General features: G+C 48.0%; 1 protein-coding gene across 3 annotated transcripts in view; it reads left to right on the top strand.

Annotated features, from left to right (window-relative positions):
• Positions 1–18,405, top strand: part of LOC106594506 (rho GTPase-activating protein 44) — a 165,439-nt gene that overhangs the window by 136,238 nt on the left and 10,796 nt on the right. The window contains exons 13-18 of one of the 3 annotated variants that reach the window (XM_045715774.1): positions 215–295; positions 2,729–2,848; positions 5,307–5,398; positions 5,786–5,969; positions 9,048–9,065; positions 10,042–10,239. In XM_045715774.1, the coding sequence (XP_045571730.1) occupies positions 215–295; positions 2,729–2,848; positions 5,307–5,398; positions 5,786–5,969; positions 9,048–9,065; positions 10,042–10,239 (693 nt within the window). Of the gene's footprint in view, positions 1–214; positions 296–2,728; positions 2,849–5,306; positions 5,399–5,785; positions 5,970–9,044; positions 9,066–10,041; positions 10,240–18,405 lie in introns of all 3 variants that reach the window. The other 2 variants (XM_045715773.1, XM_045715775.1) reach the window with 2 other exon arrangements.

The raw sequence follows: 18,405 nt of genomic DNA, 5'->3' as shown, positions 1-18,405 counted from the left end.
TTAACACAGTGTTAACACAGTGTTAACACAGTGTTTGTCAACCTCCGGCCCGTGGTTCCCACTGTCCCTCAGATGGTTAGCTGACACCAATTAGCCTCTCAATGACCATACACTGTAGCCTGCTGGTCTCCCTGGTAGGAAACAATACTGAGAATAACACTGCCTTGACTACAACACAGCCTGAGCCCTGTTCACTGTTCTCTTCCCCATCCAGTATTCAGGATATGGACAAGAGACTACAAGCTCTGCTGGCGGCGTGTGAAAAACTACCAACTGACAACTTCAACAATTTCAGGTCAGTACCCATCTCTCCCTCCCTCTCTACAGTCTACATAGACCTACTGATAGTAGGCATGGACCCTCCAGTGAGCATCTGTTTTATATGTTTGGGTTGTTGCCAGGCTGAAGTTTCCTCTAGGTTCAGATCTAGGATTAGCTTCCCCTCCCCACTCTGAACCTTAACCATTAGTGGGGGAATTGCAAAACTGACCCAAGGTCAGCGTCTAGAGTCAACTTCAACCTACTAATGTTGTTTATGAGATGAATCAGTTTAGATTGTGTTTTATCTGGGTGTTAAATTTCTGAGTCTGTGACACTATGTTTACACAGGCAGACCAATTCGGATCTTATATCACTAATTGGTCTTTTGACCAATCAGATCAGCTCTGAGAAAGATCTGATGTAAAAAGATCTGATGTGATTGGTCAAAATAACAATTAGTGGAGATCAGAATGGAGCTGCCTGTGACTAGGGTTCCAGGTCTGGTTACTGTGATGCTGCTTTGGATTTAGGGTTCCACGTCTGGTTACTGTGATGCTGCTTGGTATTTAGGGTTCCAGGTCTGGTTACTGTGATGCTGCTTGGTCTTTAGGGTTCCACGTCTGGTTACTGTGATGCTGCTTGGTATTTAGGGTTCCAGGTCTGGTTACTGTGATGCTGCTTGGTATTTAGGGTTCCAGGTCTGGTTACTGTGATGCTGCTTGGTCTTTAGGGTTCCACGTCTGGTTACTGTGATGCTGCTTGGTATTTAGGGTTCCAGGTCTGGTTACTGTGATGCTGCTTGGTATTTAGGGTTCCAGGTCTGGTGACTGTGATGCTGCTTGGTATTTAGGGTTCCAGGTCTGGTGACTGTGATGCTGCTTGGTATTTAGGGTTCCAGGTCTGGTTACTGTGATGCTGCTTGGTCTTTAGGGTTCCAGGTCTAGTTACTGTGATGCTGCTTGGTCTTTCGGGTTCCAGGTCTGCTGACTGTGATGCTGCTTGGTCTTTAGGGTTCCAGGTCTTTTTACTGTGATGCTGCTTGGTGTTTAGGGTTCCAGGTCTGGTTACTGTGATGCTGCTTGGTATTTAGGGTTCCAGGTCTAGTTACTGTGATGCTGCTTGGTTTTTAGGGTTCCAGGTCTGGTTACTGTGATGCTGCTTGGTCTTTAGGGTTCCAGGTCTGGTTACTGTGATGCTGCTTGGTATTTAGGGTTCCAGGTCTGGTTACTGTGATGCTGCTTGGTCTTTCGGGTTCCAGGTCTAGTTACTGTGATGCTGCTTGGTCTTTAGGGTTCCAGGTCTGGTTACTGTGATGCTGCTTGGTCTTTAGGGTTCCAGGTCTGGTTACTGTGATGCTGCTTGGTATTTAGGGTTCCAGGTCTAGTTACTGTGATGCTGCTTGGTCTTTCGGGTTCCAGGTCTGGTGACTGTGATGCTGCTTGGTATTTAGGGTTCCAGGTCTGGTTACTGTGATGCTGCTTGGTGTTTAGGGTTCCAGGTCTGGTTACTGTGATGCTGCTAGGTTTTTAGGGTTCCAGGTCTACTTACTGTGATGCTGCTTGGTTTTTAGGGTTCCACGTCTGGTTACTGTGATGCTGCTTGGTGTTTAGGGTTCCAGGTCTGGTTACTGTGATGCTGCTTGGTCTTTAGGGTTCCAGGTCTAGTTACTGTGATGCTGCTTGGTTTTTAGGGTTCCACGTCTGGTTACTGTGATGCTGCTTGGTATTTAGGGTTCCACGTATGGTTACTGTGATGCTGCTTTGTATTTAGGGTTCCAGGTCTGGTTACTGTGATGCTGCTTGGTCTTTAGGGTTCCAGGTCTAGTTACTGTGATGCTGCTTGGTATTTAGGGTTCCAGGTCTGGTTACTGTGATGCTGCTTTGTCTTTAGGGTTCCAGGTCTGGTTACTGTGATGCTGCTTGGTATTTAGGGTTCCAGGTCTGGTTACTGTGATGCTGCTTGGTCTTTAGGGTTCCAGGTCTAGTTACTGTGATGCTGCTTGGTCTTTAGGGTTCCACGTATGGTTACTGTGATGCTGCTTGGTATTTAGGGTTCCAGGTCTGGTTACTGTGATGCTGCTTGGTCTTTAGGGTTCCAGGTCTAGTTACTGTGATGCTGCTTGGTCTTTAGGGTTCCAGGTCTGGTGACTGTGATGCTGCTTGGTATTTAGGGATCCAGGTCTGGTTACTGTGATGCTGCTTGGTCTTTAGGGTTCCAGGTCTGGTGACTGTGATGCTGCTTGGTATTTAGGGTTCCAGGTCTGGTGACTGTGATGCTGCTTGGTGTTTAGGGTTCCAGGTCTGGTTACTGTGATGCTGCTTGGTATTTCGGGTTCCAGGTCTGGTGACTGTGATGCTGCTTGGTCTTTAGGGTTCCAGGTCTTTTTTCTGTAAAGCATGTGGTGATTGAGTTATTTATTGATTGATAGACTGATTGATTGAGTGTGTATTTCTCCTCTTCCTATCAGATACTTAATCAAGTTCCTAGCCAAGCTAGGAGATTATCAGGACTCCAACAAGATGACTCCTGGTAACATGGCCATAGTTCTGGGTCCCAACCTGCTCTGGACTCACTCCAACGAGAGTGGGTGCGTGTCCTGTCCTGTCCTCCCTCCCTCCCTCCCTCCCTCCCTCCCTCCCTCCCTCCCTCCCTCCCTCCCTCCCTCCCTCCCTCCCTCCCTCCCTCCCTCCCTCCCTCTCTCTCTCTCTCTCTCTCTCTCTCTCTCTCTCTCTCTCTCTCTCCTCAATATAGGCTACCTTATCAGTCAACATTTTAGTGCGAGTTTTGACTGTCTGCGGAGGGAACCTTGAAATACTTTTGAAGCATGTGGTTCACTTTACTCAGTAACCTATCGAATAGTCCCAAAAGTGCAAACTCCCAAGTTAAATCAAGTGCACCTGTAACGAGGGTCATATAAAGGGTACCAAGGCGCTGTGTGTAGAGTGCTCATACTTTACTTTAATGAAAACACTTAAACAAAAACCAACAAAACGACAGACAACAGTTCCGTCGGTATACTAACAAAACGGAAAACAACTACCCACACCAACACAGGAAAAACAGGCTGCCTAAGTATGGCTTCCAATCAGAGACAACGATAGACAGCTGCCTCTGATTGGAAACCATACCTGGCCAAAACATAGAAAACAAAAACATAGAATGCCCACCCACCTATCACACCCTGACCTAACTAAACAGAGAAAACACAGCTCTCCTAGGTCAGAGCGTGACAGTACCCCCCACCCCCCCCAAAGGTGCGGACTCCCGGCCGCAAACCTGAACCTATTGGGGAGGGTCCGGGTGGGCATCCATATTTGGCGGCGGATCTGGTTCCGGGCGTAGAACCCCCCGCCCACTGATCCCCCCGCTTCTGTGTGTCCGGAGGAACCAGACCGTGGGTCATCGCCGGAGGCTCTGAAACGCCAACCACCGCTGAAGACTCTGAGTTGAAGGCCGCCACTGAAGACTCTGGGCTGCAGACCGCCGTTGAAGACTCTGGGCTGCAGACCGCCGTTGAAGACTTTGGGCTGCAGACTGCCGTTGAAGACTCTGGGCTACAGACCGCCGTTGAAGACTCTGGGCTGCAGACCGTCGCTGAAGATTCTGGGCTGCAGACCGCCGTTGAATACTCTGGACTGATGAGCGTCGCTGGAGGCTTCGGACTGAGGAGCATCGCTGGAGGCTTCGGACTGAGGAGCATCGCTGGAGGCTCCGGACTGAGGAGCATCGCTGGAGGCTTCGGACTGAGGAGCATCGCTGGAGGCTCCGGACTGAGGAGTGTCGCTGGAGGCTCCGGATGGAGGAGCGTCGCCGGAGCCTCCAGACTGGGAAGCGTCATTATAGGTTCCGGACTAGTGACCGTTGCTGCTGGCTCCATGCCATGGATCATCTCTACAGGTTCCACGCCATGGATCATCACTGGAGGCTTCATACCATGGATTATCTCTACAGGTGCCGGGCCATGGATTATTCCTACAGGCTTCGTGCCATGGTTTATCCCAACAGGCTCCGGACCATTTATAATCCCTACAGGCTTTTTGCAAAGGATTATCTCTACAGGCTCCGGGCCATGGATTACCTCTGGAGGCTTCGTGCCATGGAACATCCCTACAGGCTCCGGGCCATGGATCATCACTAGAGGATTCGTGCCATGGATCATCTCTACAGGCTTCGGACCATCGATTATCACTGGAGGCTTTATTCGTGGAGCTGGAACAGGTCTCACCGGACTGGGGAGACGCACTGAGGACCGAGAGCTCAAAGCAGGCACCGGCCTTACTGGGCTATGGAGGGGAACTGGAGGGAGAGTGTGGGGAGCAGGCACAGGACGTACTGGATTATGGAGGCGCACTGGAGGGAGAGCGCGGGGAGCAGGCACAGGACATACTGGGCTATGGAGGCGCACTGGAGAGAGAGTGCGAGAGGCAGGCACATGCTCACCACAATAAGCACGGGGAGTTGGCTCAGGTCTCACCCCTGGCCCAGCCAAACTACCCGTGTGCCCCCCCCCAAAAAAAATTGGGAGCTGCCTCTCGTTCTTCCCCGGTAAGCTCCGATATCTCTCTATTACCTGGCCCCAAGTCCATTTTCTCCTTTCCATCCACTCCTTATGTGACCAGGTGTCCATTTCTGCCTGGGCACGCCACTTGATCCAATCATGGTGGGTAGTTCTGTAACGAGGGTCGTATAAAGGGGACCAAGGCGCAGCGTGTAGAGTGCTCATACTTTACTTTAATGAAAACAAACAAAAACAACAAAACGACAGCCAACGGTTCCGTCGGGTATACTAACAAAACGGAAAACAACTACCCACACCAACACAGGAAAAACAGGCTGCCTAAGTATGGCTTCCAATCAGAGACAACGATAGACAGCTGCCTCTGATTGGAAACCATACCTGGCCAAAACATAGAATGCCCACCCACCTATCACACCCTGACCTAACTAAACAGAGAAAACACAGCTCTCCTAGGTCAGAGCGTGACAGCACCTCACATTGTTTCAGTGATTTTTTTCCTGTCTGACTGAGTGCTTGTTGTTTCCAGGAACATGACAGAGATGATGACCACAGTGTCTCTTCAGATAGTGGGGATCATAGAACCCATCATACAGCACGCTGACTGGTTCTTCCCTGGAGGTGAGACACACATACACACACACACACACTTACATGCACCCACCCACCCACCCACACACGCTCACTCACTCACACTCACTCACTCACTCACTCACTCACTCACTCACTCACTCACTCACTCACTCACTCACTCACTCACTCACTCACTCACTCACTCACTCACTCACACTACACACTCACACGCACGCACACACACACACACACACACACACACACACACACACACACACACACACACACACACACACACACACACACACACACACACACACACACACACACACACACACACACACATGCATGCAAGCTCAAACACACACATACCTGCAACACACACTGTCTTTAGGATCCTGAACTAATTGGTTCCTCTCTCATCCTCTCCTATAGATATTGAGTTTAATCTGACTGGCTGCTACGGCAGTCCTGTCCACACCAACCACAACTCAAACTACAGCTCCATGCCTTCTCCAGACATGGACCAATCAGAACGCAAGCTGCCGCATGACCATGGTAGACGCCCACTCAGCGTTGCCACTGACAACATGATGCTGGAATTCTACAAGAAGGATGGGTAGGCTGCTGCTGAGTGCAAGCTTCTCTATCCATCCTCCCTCGTTCTCTCACTCTCTCTGTTTCTCTCTTCACTCTCTCTCTGTTTCTCTCTTCTCTGTCTCTCTCTGTTTCTCTCTCTGTTTCTCTCTCTCTCTCTCTGTCTCTCTCTCTTCTCTCTCTCTCTGTTTCTCTCTCTTCTCTCTCTCTCTTTTCCTCTCTCTCTTCTCTCTCTCTCTTTTCCTCTCTCTCTCACTTCCCCCTTTCTCTCTCGCTCTTCTCATGCAGCATCTAAACCCACGTGATGTCACCCACTCCTTCTCTTCTCTGTTGGTTTTTTAAAGTCTTGAGCCAGAACCTAGTTTGTTAAAAACACACAACTCAGGCAGAGAATTTACATAATGAACTAGATCTTTAAAGGTTTAACGAAGCATCTTTGAAAACGAAATTCATTATGAAGTGTTTATGAAGGCTTCTTAAAGCCTTTAAAGGGGCACTTCTCCAGCACCAAACCAGCGTCTACATACAGTATGTGAGAACACACTCTATGATCTGTGGTTAAAAAGACTAGAAGACAAGCCCTTTAAAAAGGCTTTGTGACATCACGGGGTAGGATTAAAGTAAAAACCTGTGATTTTCAAAACCGGCATTTAGTTTCGAGCCCAATGAAGGGTATTTTCTTGCTCCAAACATCACTGAAAATATCATAGTGTTTGAAAATTCACTTTTTGTAATGTTTAAACTTTAGATGATGTCATCAGGTAGAACTTTTTAACGTAATATTTTAGTTTCAACAAAACTTAGAAACGCGCTGTTTTCACAAAGTGGTGGAATAGCCCTTTAAGTGGTTGTTCATCTACAGTAGAGGTCTCAGTAGAACACAGGAGGGTAGATATCCAATCAGCTGTCAGCTTTATCAGCCCTCATCTAGAGAGGGATACCTTAGGAATGCAAACACACCTTATTTAAATAGTCCACACACACACCTTGTTTAAATAGTCCCGGCCCGGTGAGTGGCACCGGCACCGTCTCTATGGCAACACTGCAGCAGTGATAGAGGTTGCTTCTAGTTGCTTCTTCGCATTCTCCTGAGATCTACACACACACAAACACACGCACACGCACGCACGCGCACACAAACACAAACCACACACGCACACCTAGCCTATCCTTCTCAGTCTGGAACGTCACCTGCCCTCCCTGACTCACCAGGTGGAAAATCACTGGCAGACAGGCCAAAATCCTCCCTCACAGAAATAGTTTCGGAGAACTAGACATTGGAGCAACGTTGGAGCAACGGCACAAGGTCTGGGCAGAATGTTAGATTCTCTCTGACATTTAGAAAGGGGAAAACAGACAGACGACTCTCCCAACGAATCACAAGTTTGGGTAGGCGGAGCTTAACATGTGGGCGGGAGTTGTACTGATGTTTAGCTAGGGCAACAAGCGGATGCAGCAGTGACGTCACCGCCGTCCCGCTTCCCATTTACAATTCAACATCTCTGTCCCAACTGACGGCCAAACTTCTACAAACGTGTAAACCCGTAACGCTGGAACGTTGAGGGAGGCAACCCATCTGTCACAGAGAGACTGTCACAGAGACAGAGGAGACAGACAGATTTACTCTTTCCAATTGATATATCATTTTCTCACCACACACTTCAACCCCAAACAGTTCTCCGTGTGAGACGCTGGTAGAAAATATAGTTATTATCCATGTAGAATAGTGACCAGTTTTGTAACTGCGGCGGTTATCAAAGGCAGGCTATTGTTTCTGTGTTGGACTGAGGAGAGTTGTGACGATGTGTTTGTCTTTGCGTGTGAGTCCACTCCAGAGAACTCAGCTTGGCTTAATTACTGTATTAACTAACGATGCACTCATTTCCTCTTGGTAGGACAGTGCAGGCTAGTCATTTGGTCTGGCATGTCCCAATACCTCTGAACCCCTCTATTCCCTGTCACTGTGTATCTCATCCCCCGAGTACAGACTACACTGTAGCCCTGTAGCCTACTAGCCTTCCACACTAGCCACTTCCAATGGTCCCCTCTGTAGCCCACTAGACTTCTACACTAGCCCCTTCTACAGGTCCCCTCCGTAGCCCCCTAGACTTCTACACTAGCCCCTTCTACAGGTCCCTTCTGTAGGCCTCCAGCCTTCCACACTAACCCCTTCTACAGGTCCCCTCTGTAGGCCTCCAGCCTTCCACACTAGCCCCTTCTACAGGTCCTTTCTGTAGGCCTCCAGCCTTCCACACCAGCCCCTTCTGCAGGTTCCCTCTGTAGCCCCCTAGACTTCTATACTAGCCCCTTCTACACTCAGCACATTCCAATCCCCACACTAGTCACTGGCCTAGTCCTCTATGTAGCTCCCTAACCCTCTATGTAGCTCCCTAACCCTCTATGTAGCTCCTTAACCCTCTATGTAGCTCCCTAGCCCTCTATGTAGCTCCCTAACCTTCTATGTAGCTGCATACCCCTCCATGTAGCTCCCTAGCCATATATGTAGCTCCCTAGCCCTCTATGTAGCTCCCTAACCCTCTATGTAGCTCCCTAACCGTCTATGTATCTCCCTAACCCTCTATGTAGCTCCCTAACCTCTATATAGCTCCATAACCCTCTATGTAGCTCCCTAGCCATCTATGTAGCTCCCTAACCATTTATGTAGCTCCCTAACCCTATATGCAGCTCCATAACCCTCTATTTAGCTCCCTAAACCTCTATGTAGCTCCCTAGCCCTCTATGTAGCTCCCTAGCCCTCTATGTAGCCCCCTATCCCTCTATGTAGCTCCCTAACCGTCTATGTAGCTCCCTAACCCTCTATGTAGCTGCCTAGCCCTCTATGTAGCTCCCTAACCCTCTATGTAGCTCCCTAACTCTCTATGTAGCTCCTTAGCCATCTATGTAGCTCCCTAACCCTCTATGTAGCTCCCTAACCCTCTATGTAGCTCCCTAACCCTCTATATAGCTCCCTAACCCTCTATGTAGCTCCCTAATCATCTATGTAGCTCCATAGCCCTCTAAACTAGCCTCTGTGTATGAATAGAAAATTAACAGAATGTGTCACTTACGTGCCTCTCGTTTCTTTGCCCCGTCAAAGCAGCATAAGGAAAATACAAAGGTACTGTATGGGTCCTCCTCTAGTCCTGACCTCCTCCTCCTCTAGTCCCCTGGCTTCCTCCTCTAGTCATGACTTCCTCATCCTCTAGTCCCCTGACACCTCCTCTAGTCCTGTCCTCATCCTCCTCTTGTCCTGACCTCCTCCTCCTCTAGTCCTGACCTCCTCGTCCTCTAGTCCTGACCTCCTCCTCCTCCAGTCCTGTTCTCCTCCTCTAGTCCTGACCTCCTCCTCCAGTCCTGTTCTCCTCCTCTAGTCCTGACCTCCTCCTCCTCCTCCTCTAGTCCCCTGACCTCCTCCTCTAGTCCCCTGACCTTCTCCTCCTCTAGTGCTGAACTCCTTCTCCTGTAGTCCTGACCTCCTCCTCCTGTAGTCCTGACCTCCTACTGTAGTCCTGACCTCCTCCTCCTCTAGTCCTGACCTCCTACTGTAGTCCTGACCTCCTCCTCCTCTTGTCCTGACCTCCTCCTCCTATTTTCCTGACCTCCTCCTCCTCTAGTCCTGACCTCCTCCTCCTCAATGTCCTGACCTCCTCCTCCTCTAGTCCTGACCTCCTCCTTCTTTAGTCCTGACCTACTCTAGTCCTGACCTCCTCCTTCTTTAGTCCTGACCTACTCTAGTCCTGACCTCCTCCTCCTCTTGTCCTGACCTCCTCCTCCTCTTGTCCTGACCTCCTCCTCCTCCTCTAGTCCTGACCTCCTCCTCCTCTAGTCCCCTGACCTCCTCCTCCTCTAGTCCTGACCTCCTCCTCCTTTAGTCCTGACCTCCTTTAGTCCTGTCCTCCTCCTCCTCTAGTCCCCTGACCTCCTCCTCCTCTAGTCCTGACCTCCTCCTCTAGTGCTGACCTCCTCCTCCTCTAGTCCTGACCTCCTCTAGTCCCAACATCCTCCTCTCAACTCTCAATTTCTCTACAGTTTGTTTCGTTTTTAATTCGTCTTGTCTGACCGTCTCTTGTTTTATGTGTCTTTGTCCCTCCCAGTATGGGTGTCCGGGTGATGGACACGTCCTGGGTTTCACGTAAGGGTTCGTCCACCCTGGCCCGTAAGGCCTCGTCCACCCCTCCCAGCATCCAGGGTCCTGGCTCCCCTGCTGACCACTCCCTCATCCTGGAGCAGCCTGGAGAGCTGGCCCAGTCCCCCTCACCCCCACCTCAACCTGGGGAAAGGGACCGGATCGGGTAAGTCCCCACCACCACCACCACCATGGAGGATTCCTCCTCTCCACCTTCCTCCCGTCTTCACCACCATCATCATCATCTTCACCAGCTCTCCATGACTTGAAGTGTTTGAGCCGTTGTTGTTGTGTTGTTGTGTTGTTGTTGTTGTGTTGTTGTTGTTGTTGTATGTCTCACAGACGTGTTAATCTCGTCTCATCTCTGACATGATTTGGGGTTCTTTCTTGTTTGCCTATATTTCTCCTCATCGTCTGTCCCTCCACTTCACCGTTGTTGTTTAGTCTGTCAGGTTTATGTCATTGTGGAAGATAATAAACAGGGGCTAGCTAACGTTCCTTCAGTTTTGAGAGGGTACACTATGGTTTATAGCTTATTTAACATGAACACTTTATTTGAAGTACATACGTATACGTTTTCTTTATTTAAATGTCACATATCATTTCACTCCACAAGTCTCTGAGAGCATGTCATTATTCAACCTGGTCCCAGTGACGTGGCTTGAGTTGACCTCTGTTGCCAGGGCTACTGTGTTTTCTGCTGACACACTGAGTGACTTTGACCGTTTTGATTTCTACTCTCATCTTAAACCGCACCAGTTATTAATACAATCCATCCCAGTTAATATCACATTAAAGTGGCAATCTGGAATTGATACAGTTGAAGTCGGAAGTTTACATACACTTTGGTTGGAGTCATTAAAACTTGTTTTTCAACCACTCCACAAATTTCTTGTTAACAAACTATAGTTTTGGCAAGTCGGTTAGGACATCTACTTTGTGCATGACACAAGTAATTTTTCCAACAATTGTTTACAGACAGATTATTTCACTTATAATTCACTGTATCACAATTTCAGTGGGTCAGAAGTTTACACTAAGTTGACTGCCTTTAAACAGCTTGGAAAATTCCAGAAGATTATGTCATGGCTTTAGAATCTTCTGATAGGCTAATTGACATCATTTGAACCAATTGGAGGTGTACCTGTGGATATATTTCAAGGCCTACCTTCTAACTCAATGCCTCTTTGCTTAACATCATGGGAAAATCAAAAGAAATCAGACAAAACCTCAGACAAAAATTGTATACCTCCACAAGTCTGGTTCATCCTTGGGAGCAATTTCCAAATGCCTGAAGGTGCCACGTTCATCTGTACAAACAATAGTATGCAAGTATGAACACCATGGGACCACGCAGCTGGCATACCGCTCAGGAAGGAGACGCGTTCTGTCTCCTAGAGATGAACATACTTTGGTGTGAAAAGTGCAAATCAATCCCAGAACAACAGCAAAGGACCTTGTGAAGATGCTGGAGGAAACAGGTACAAAAGTATCTATATCCACAGTAAAACGAGCCATATATCGACATAACCTGAAAGGCCGCTCAGCAAAGAAGATGCCACTGCTCCAAAACCGCCATAAAAAAGCCAGACTACGATTTGCAACTGCACATGGGGACACAGATCGTAGTTTTTGGAGAAATGTCTTCTGGTCTGATGAAACATAGTTATAACTGTTTGGCCATAATGACCATCGTTATGTTTGGAGGAAAAAGGGGGAGGCTTGTGTCATGACGTTGGCCTGTGGGTAAGGTTTATGAATGGGGAAAAGGAACCATATTTCGGTAATATAACCAGTTGGATATATGCGTTGGAACTTAATGAGTATGGATGTCAGTTCGGTTGTCATCTGAGACATTATGACTGATGACAGGACGACATAAACTGTACCTGGGAAAGTCTACATATTCTAGTTATCAAATTCACATGGAATTGTTGTGCAAGTTAAATGTTTGATATTGAAACTGTTTGTTAAAAGATTAAATGTAATTTTAGCTTCCAAATGAGAGAATTGGGTTTTCATAAGGAAAGTGCCCTGCTTAATCAGTGGCCCGCCCCTGTGAAGAGACAGGGGTTATAAACGATGAAACACACCCTTCTCCCCTCACCACTATATAAGACAATGACACAATGTAACCAGAGTTCCACTACGTGAGGTCTGCAGCCTCTGCGTTAAAAGGACACACATGTCAAGTACAGAACTAAGCCAACTTCAGCGTGAGCATTGGTGGCGAATGGTATGAACTTTGAACTTATTCACTACAGAAGTGATACTTCCTAGCCGTTGAGTTAGCAGCGGCCGCTGTAGACGTGGGCTAGGAAAGGACGGACGACGGATCCAGCCTAACACACGACAAAGATACTACAACGTATCCAATTTACCAAAAGAGACATTCTTCCAAGGACAGGAAGATCTCTTTTGGCCAACACCGCCAGCATCTACGACCAACCTACCGAAGCGCAGCTCAGAGAAAATATTTATTGCATTTTCCTTTTCCAAATGGGCGGTGATTTAGAATGCATATGATAATGTATTTACGATAGCATAGCTGCTGTTTCTTTTGTTCCTCAGTCTTCCCGCTCTTTCATTCAAGCCCAACCCCCTTTCTTTGTGTAACACGCCGCCATGTCGGCTCCGTCCACCAGGGATGTTTTCTGTATGACATAATTTGTATTCTGTGTATATGTAATTCTGTGTGATTAGTTAGGTATTTAGTAAATAAATAATTAAACCCAATTTTGTATTGCTGATTCAACTTGTTAGCCAGGGTTTGTGAAGATAACCAAGAATTTACAACTTTCATTATGAGACTGAAAATAATAGGAGGATTAATATTGACGGCTATCGATGTGAAATATTACTAAGTTTTTAAGATTTTACTCGGAAGATAATGGCTCTATAAACACTCTTCCGTGGTGTCCCGACTTTCTAGTTAATTACATTTACATGATTAGCGAATCAGGTGATATTAATTACAGAGAAAGACTTTTATAGGATAGCATGTCATATCACTTAATCCGGCATAGCCAAAGACACGACACTTGCAAGCCAAAGAACACCATCCCAACCGTGAAGCACGGGGGTGGCAGCGTCATGTTGTGGGGGTGCTTTGCTGCAGGAGGGACTGGTGCACTTCACAAAATAGATGGCATCATGAGGCATCATGAGGATGGAAAATTATGTCTATATATTGAAGCAACATCTCAAGACATCAGTCAGGAAGTTAAAGCGGGGTCGCAATCGGTCTTCCAAATGGACAATGACCCCAAGCATACTTCCAAAGTTGTAGCAAAATGGCTTAAGGACAACAAAGTCAATGTATTGGAGTGGCCATCACAAAGCCCTGACCTCATCCTATAGAAAATGTGTGGGCAGAACTGAAAAAGCGTGTGCGAGCAAGGAGGCCTACATACCTGACTCAGTTATACCAGCTCTGTCAGGAGGAATGGGTCAAAATTCACCCAACTTATTGTGGGAAGCTTGCGGGAGGCTACCCGAAACGTTTGACTCAAGTTAAACAATTTAAAGGCAATGCTACCAAATACTAATTAAGTGTATGTAAACTTCTGACCCACTGGGAATGTGATGAAAGAAATAAAAGCTGAAATAAATCATTCTCTCTAGTATTATTCTGACATTTCACATTCTTAAAATAAAGTGGTGATCCTACCTGATCGAAGACAGGGAATTTTTACTAGGATTAAATGTCAGGAATTGTGAAAAACTGAATGTATTTGGCTACGGTGTATGTAAACTTCCGAGTTCAACTGTACATCCATTTTGTTATTGTTTGAATTAATAATGGCTGCATCCATGTGAAATGTTGCTCCTGTGTTGCAGAAAGGCTGTTTATAAGATATGCTTGGTTCTGGCTTGTGACTGGCTTATTCTCCCTCCTGCTCTGTTGCTCTTTCAGCCAATGAGATGAAAGGGTTTTGTGTCTGTCTCACACTGCCCTGGGCTGGCTGAGGGAACTCTATAACATTATATGTTGAATTTGTGTCTGATTGGGCCCATATTAGAGTCATTAAGCCATTAAGCATCTCAGAGTAGGAATGCTGATCTAGGATCAGTTAGCCTTTTAGCTCGTAATGAATATTATTAGCTGGACAGGGTGACCTGATCCTAGATCAGCACTCCTACTCTGAGACCCTTTCTGAATATGTGCCGTGGTCAAACATAAAGGCCAATCTCAGGCTACTACATACTGTAGAGGTCAAAGCCAATTGGGTTATCCTCCCTTCTAGTTCGTTAGAGACTGTTTCACCATAGCCTCTTGCCGTGTGAAGACACACGTTGATCACAGAGGGAGTTTTACAGGCTCCACAGCAGCCCTCTTTTCTTTCCTTTGGGAATCCCTTTTGCTTTTGCCTTGCTGTTCTTTCTGCTTGTTGTTTCTCTTCACAAAGCTGACTGCAGTCTGTGTGCTACGCTTGGTTCACTCCCCACCGTCCGCTTGCCTTCTCCACACCAGAAAACAAACTCTGATTTTTAGTTTTGCTCTGGATTAGACACTAGCTAACTACCGACACCTCAGTAATCACAACAAGATAACCGTCTAGCACCGCCCCCACCACCACCACCGCCACCACGACCGCTACCACAACCACCGCCACCACCGTTACCACCACCGCCACCACCGCCCCATCTCCCTCCCTCTGTTCAGCTACAGCTCTTTCTTCTTTGTTCTGTTCTTTATATACCTACAGCTCAGACGACGTGTCGCCCAATCGGCCGGACTCTTCTCATGTCTACCCTCCCCCCAGGCCAGGGGAGGACCGGCCGCCCCCTCCCTACCCCACCTCCACCCTACCCCATCCCGCCCCCCACCACTTCTACCCCCACCCCAAGGTCCTACCCTGTCCTCGCCCCGTGGCCCCAGGGCCAGAGTCCCAGCCCCCCGGCTCCCCTCCTCTCCCGCTGCGATGGTCTGGCTTCACCCCCCCTCTCCCGCCTCCCACCTCCTCCTCTTCCTCCTCCTCTTCCTCGCTTGACATCAACTCGAACCCCAAACCCAGCTGCCTGCATTTCCCCTCCAAACACGCCCTCCCGCACGGCCACCCGCTGCCAGGTGACATGTCGCTGCCGCCTCATGCTCCCCTGCCCCCCGATATGGCTAAGGCTTCGACCCTCTACATGAAAACCCCCCTGGTACTGGCCCGTCATGACCTGTCCCTGGGCATGAGCATGGGCAACCCCCCTAGCCTGCTGTCCTCTGCCACCCCGCTGTGGGCTACATGTCCCTGTGCCAGAGAGAGAGGACTCCCCAGGCTGACTAGGTAAATACAATGCCTGCCTGCCCGTCTGCCCTGCGCCTGTCCTGCCTACCTGCTGCCTGCCCTGACACTGAGACAGACATACAGACAGGCAAACAGATGCAGGAGAGTATGGAGACACCACCCACTACACCACAGAGAGAGAGAGAGAGAGCAGAGAGAGAGCAGAGAGAGAGCAGAGAGAGAGAGAGAGCAGAGAGAGAGAGAGAGAGAGAGAGAGAAGAGAGAGAGCAGAGAGGGAGAGAGAGAGCAGAGAGAGAGAGAGAGAGAAGAGAGAGAGCAGAGAGGGAGAGTAGAGAGAGGTCAGAGAGAGAGAGAGAGAGAGAGAGAGTGGGCTTACCAGCTCTTCTTCCAGGTGGCCACATGTCCTGTCCATGTCCTTTATCTTGCTGGCTCATATTTTTGTGTTTTTGCTGGTCTCCAATTCCGTATCTCAGAATCTGTAACATTCACATTGCCAGGGGATGTCTCTCCAGGAAGTTGCCTAGCAACTGAGGATGTTACTGCCTTTTGCACAGAACAGAAAATAAATAAATGCATGAATAACACTGCATATGGTTATCTACAAGCATATTAATGTATTACTAATGTAGTTTAAATTGTAGTGAAGGTTTTTCTGGTTAACTGATGCACAACTTTTGAATATTCCAAACTCATAATTGTTTACTAATATCAAGTCAATCAGAAGACCAGGAAGTCAATCAGAAGACCAGGAAGTCAATCAGAAGATCAGGAAGTGACTCAGAAGACCAGGAAGTCAATCAGAAGACCAGGAAGTCAATCAGAAGACCAAGAAGTCAATCAGAAGACCAGGAAGTCAATCAGAAGACCAGGAAATCAATCAGGAAACCAGGAAAGCAATCAGAAGATCAGGAAGTCAATCAGAAGACCCGGAAATCAATCAGAAGACCAGGAAATATATCAGAAGATCAGGAAATCAATCAGAAGATCCGGAAATCAATCAGAAGACCAGGAAATATATCAGAAGATCAGGAAATCAATCAAAAGATCAGGAAGTCAATCAGAAGACCCGGAAATCAATCAGAAGACCAGGAAATATATCAGAAGATCAGGAAATCAATCAGAAGATCCGGAAATCAATCAGAAGACCAGAAAATCAATCAGAATACCAGGAAATCAATCAGAATACCAGGAAATCAATCAGAAGACCAGGAAATCAATCAGAAGATCTGGAAATCAATCAGAAGACCAGAAAGTCAATCAGAAGACCAGGAAATCAATCAGAATACCAGGAAATCAATCAGAAGACCAGGAAATCAATCAGAAGATCAGGAAGTCAATCAGAAGATCTGGAAGTCAATCAGAAGATCAGGACTTATTTCTGGGGAATAGAATACCCAAGTCTTGTGCTCAAGTGATGTCTCTTGTGATCCACAGTCACCATCCAATGACCTGGGAGTGGGAAGTTCAGGCTCATCAATCCACAGTCACCATCCAATGACCTGGGAGTGGGAAGTTCAGGCTCATCAATCCACAGTCACATCCAATGACCTGGGAGTGGGAAGTTCAGGCTCATCAATCCACAGTCACATCCAATGACCTGGGAGTGGGAAGTTCAGGCTCATCAATCCATAGTCACCATCCAATGACCTGGGAGTGGGAAGTTCAGGCTCATCAATCCACAGTCACCATCCAATGACCTGGGAGTGGGAAGTTCAGGCTCATCAATCCACAGTCACATCCAATGACCTGGGAGTGGGAAGTTCAGGTGGTGTTGTTGTTTGCAATGTCAGCATGGTGTGTGCAACGCCAGGGTTGTGGGTTCGATTCCCACGGGGGGCCAGTACAAAAAAATAATTATGAAATGTATGCATTCACTACTGTAAGTCGCTCTGGATAAGAGCGTCTGCTAAATGACCAAAATGTAAAAATGTAAATATATAGTCTAGTGAGTGTGTATATACACTGCTCAAAAAAATAAAGGGAACACTTAAACAACACAATGTAACTCCAAGTCAATCACACTACTGTGAAATCAAACTGTCCACTTAGGAAGCAACACTGATTGACAATACATTTCACATGCTGTTGTGCAAATGGAATAGACAACAGGTGGAAATTATAGGCAATTAGCAAGACACCCCCAATAAAGGAGTGGTTCTGCAGGTGGGGACCACAGACCACTTCTCAGTTCCTATGCTTCCTGGCTGATGTTTTGGTCACTTTCGAATGCTGGCGGTGCTTTCACTCTAGTGGTAGCATGAGACGGAGTCTACAACCCACACAAGTGGCTCAGGTAGTGCAGCTCATCCAGGATGGCACATCAATGCGAGCTGTGGCAAGAAGGTTTGCTGTGTCTGTCAGCGTAGTGTCCAGAGCATGGAGGCGCTACCAGGAGACAGGCCAGTACATCAGGAGACGTGGAGGAGGCCGTAGGAGGGCAACAACCCAGCAGCAGGACCGCTACCTCCGCCTTTGTGCAAGGAGGAGCAGGAGAAGCACTGCCAGAGCCCTGCAAAATGACCTCCAGCAGGCCACAAATGTGCATGTGTCTGCTTAAACGGTCAGAAACAGACTCCATGAGGGTGGTATGAGGGCCCGACGTCCACAGGTGGGGGTTGTGCTTACAGCCCAACACCGTGCAGGACGTTTGGCATTTGCCAGAGAACACCAAGATTGGCAAATTCGCCACTGGCGCCCTGTGCTCTTCACAGATGAAAGCAGGTTCACACTGAACACGTGACAGACGTGACAGAGTCTGGAGACGCCGTGGAGAACGTTCTGCTGCCTGCAACATCCTCCAGCATGACCGGTTTGGTGGTGGGTCAGTCATGGTGTGGGGTTGCATTTCTTTGGGGGGCCGCACAGCCCTCCATGTGCTCGCCAGAGGTAGCCTGACTGCCATTAGGTACCGAGATGAGATCCTCAGACCCCTTGTGAGACCATATGCTGGTGCGGTTGGCCCTGGGTTCCTCCTAATGCAAGACAATGCTAGACCTCATGTGGCTGGAGTGTGTCAGCAGTTCCTGCAAGAGGAAGGCATTGATGCTATGTACTGGCCCGCCCGTTCCCCAGACCTGAATCCAATTGAGCAC

The sequence above is a fragment of the Salmo salar genome, chromosome ssa03, assembly GCF_905237065.1.
Source record: "Salmo salar chromosome ssa03, Ssal_v3.1, whole genome shotgun sequence".
In the NCBI taxonomy this organism is placed as follows: domain Eukaryota; kingdom Metazoa; phylum Chordata; class Actinopteri; order Salmoniformes; family Salmonidae; genus Salmo; species Salmo salar.
The sequence above is the reverse complement of the archived record's forward strand: the minus strand, read 5'-3'. Positions and strand labels throughout refer to the sequence as shown.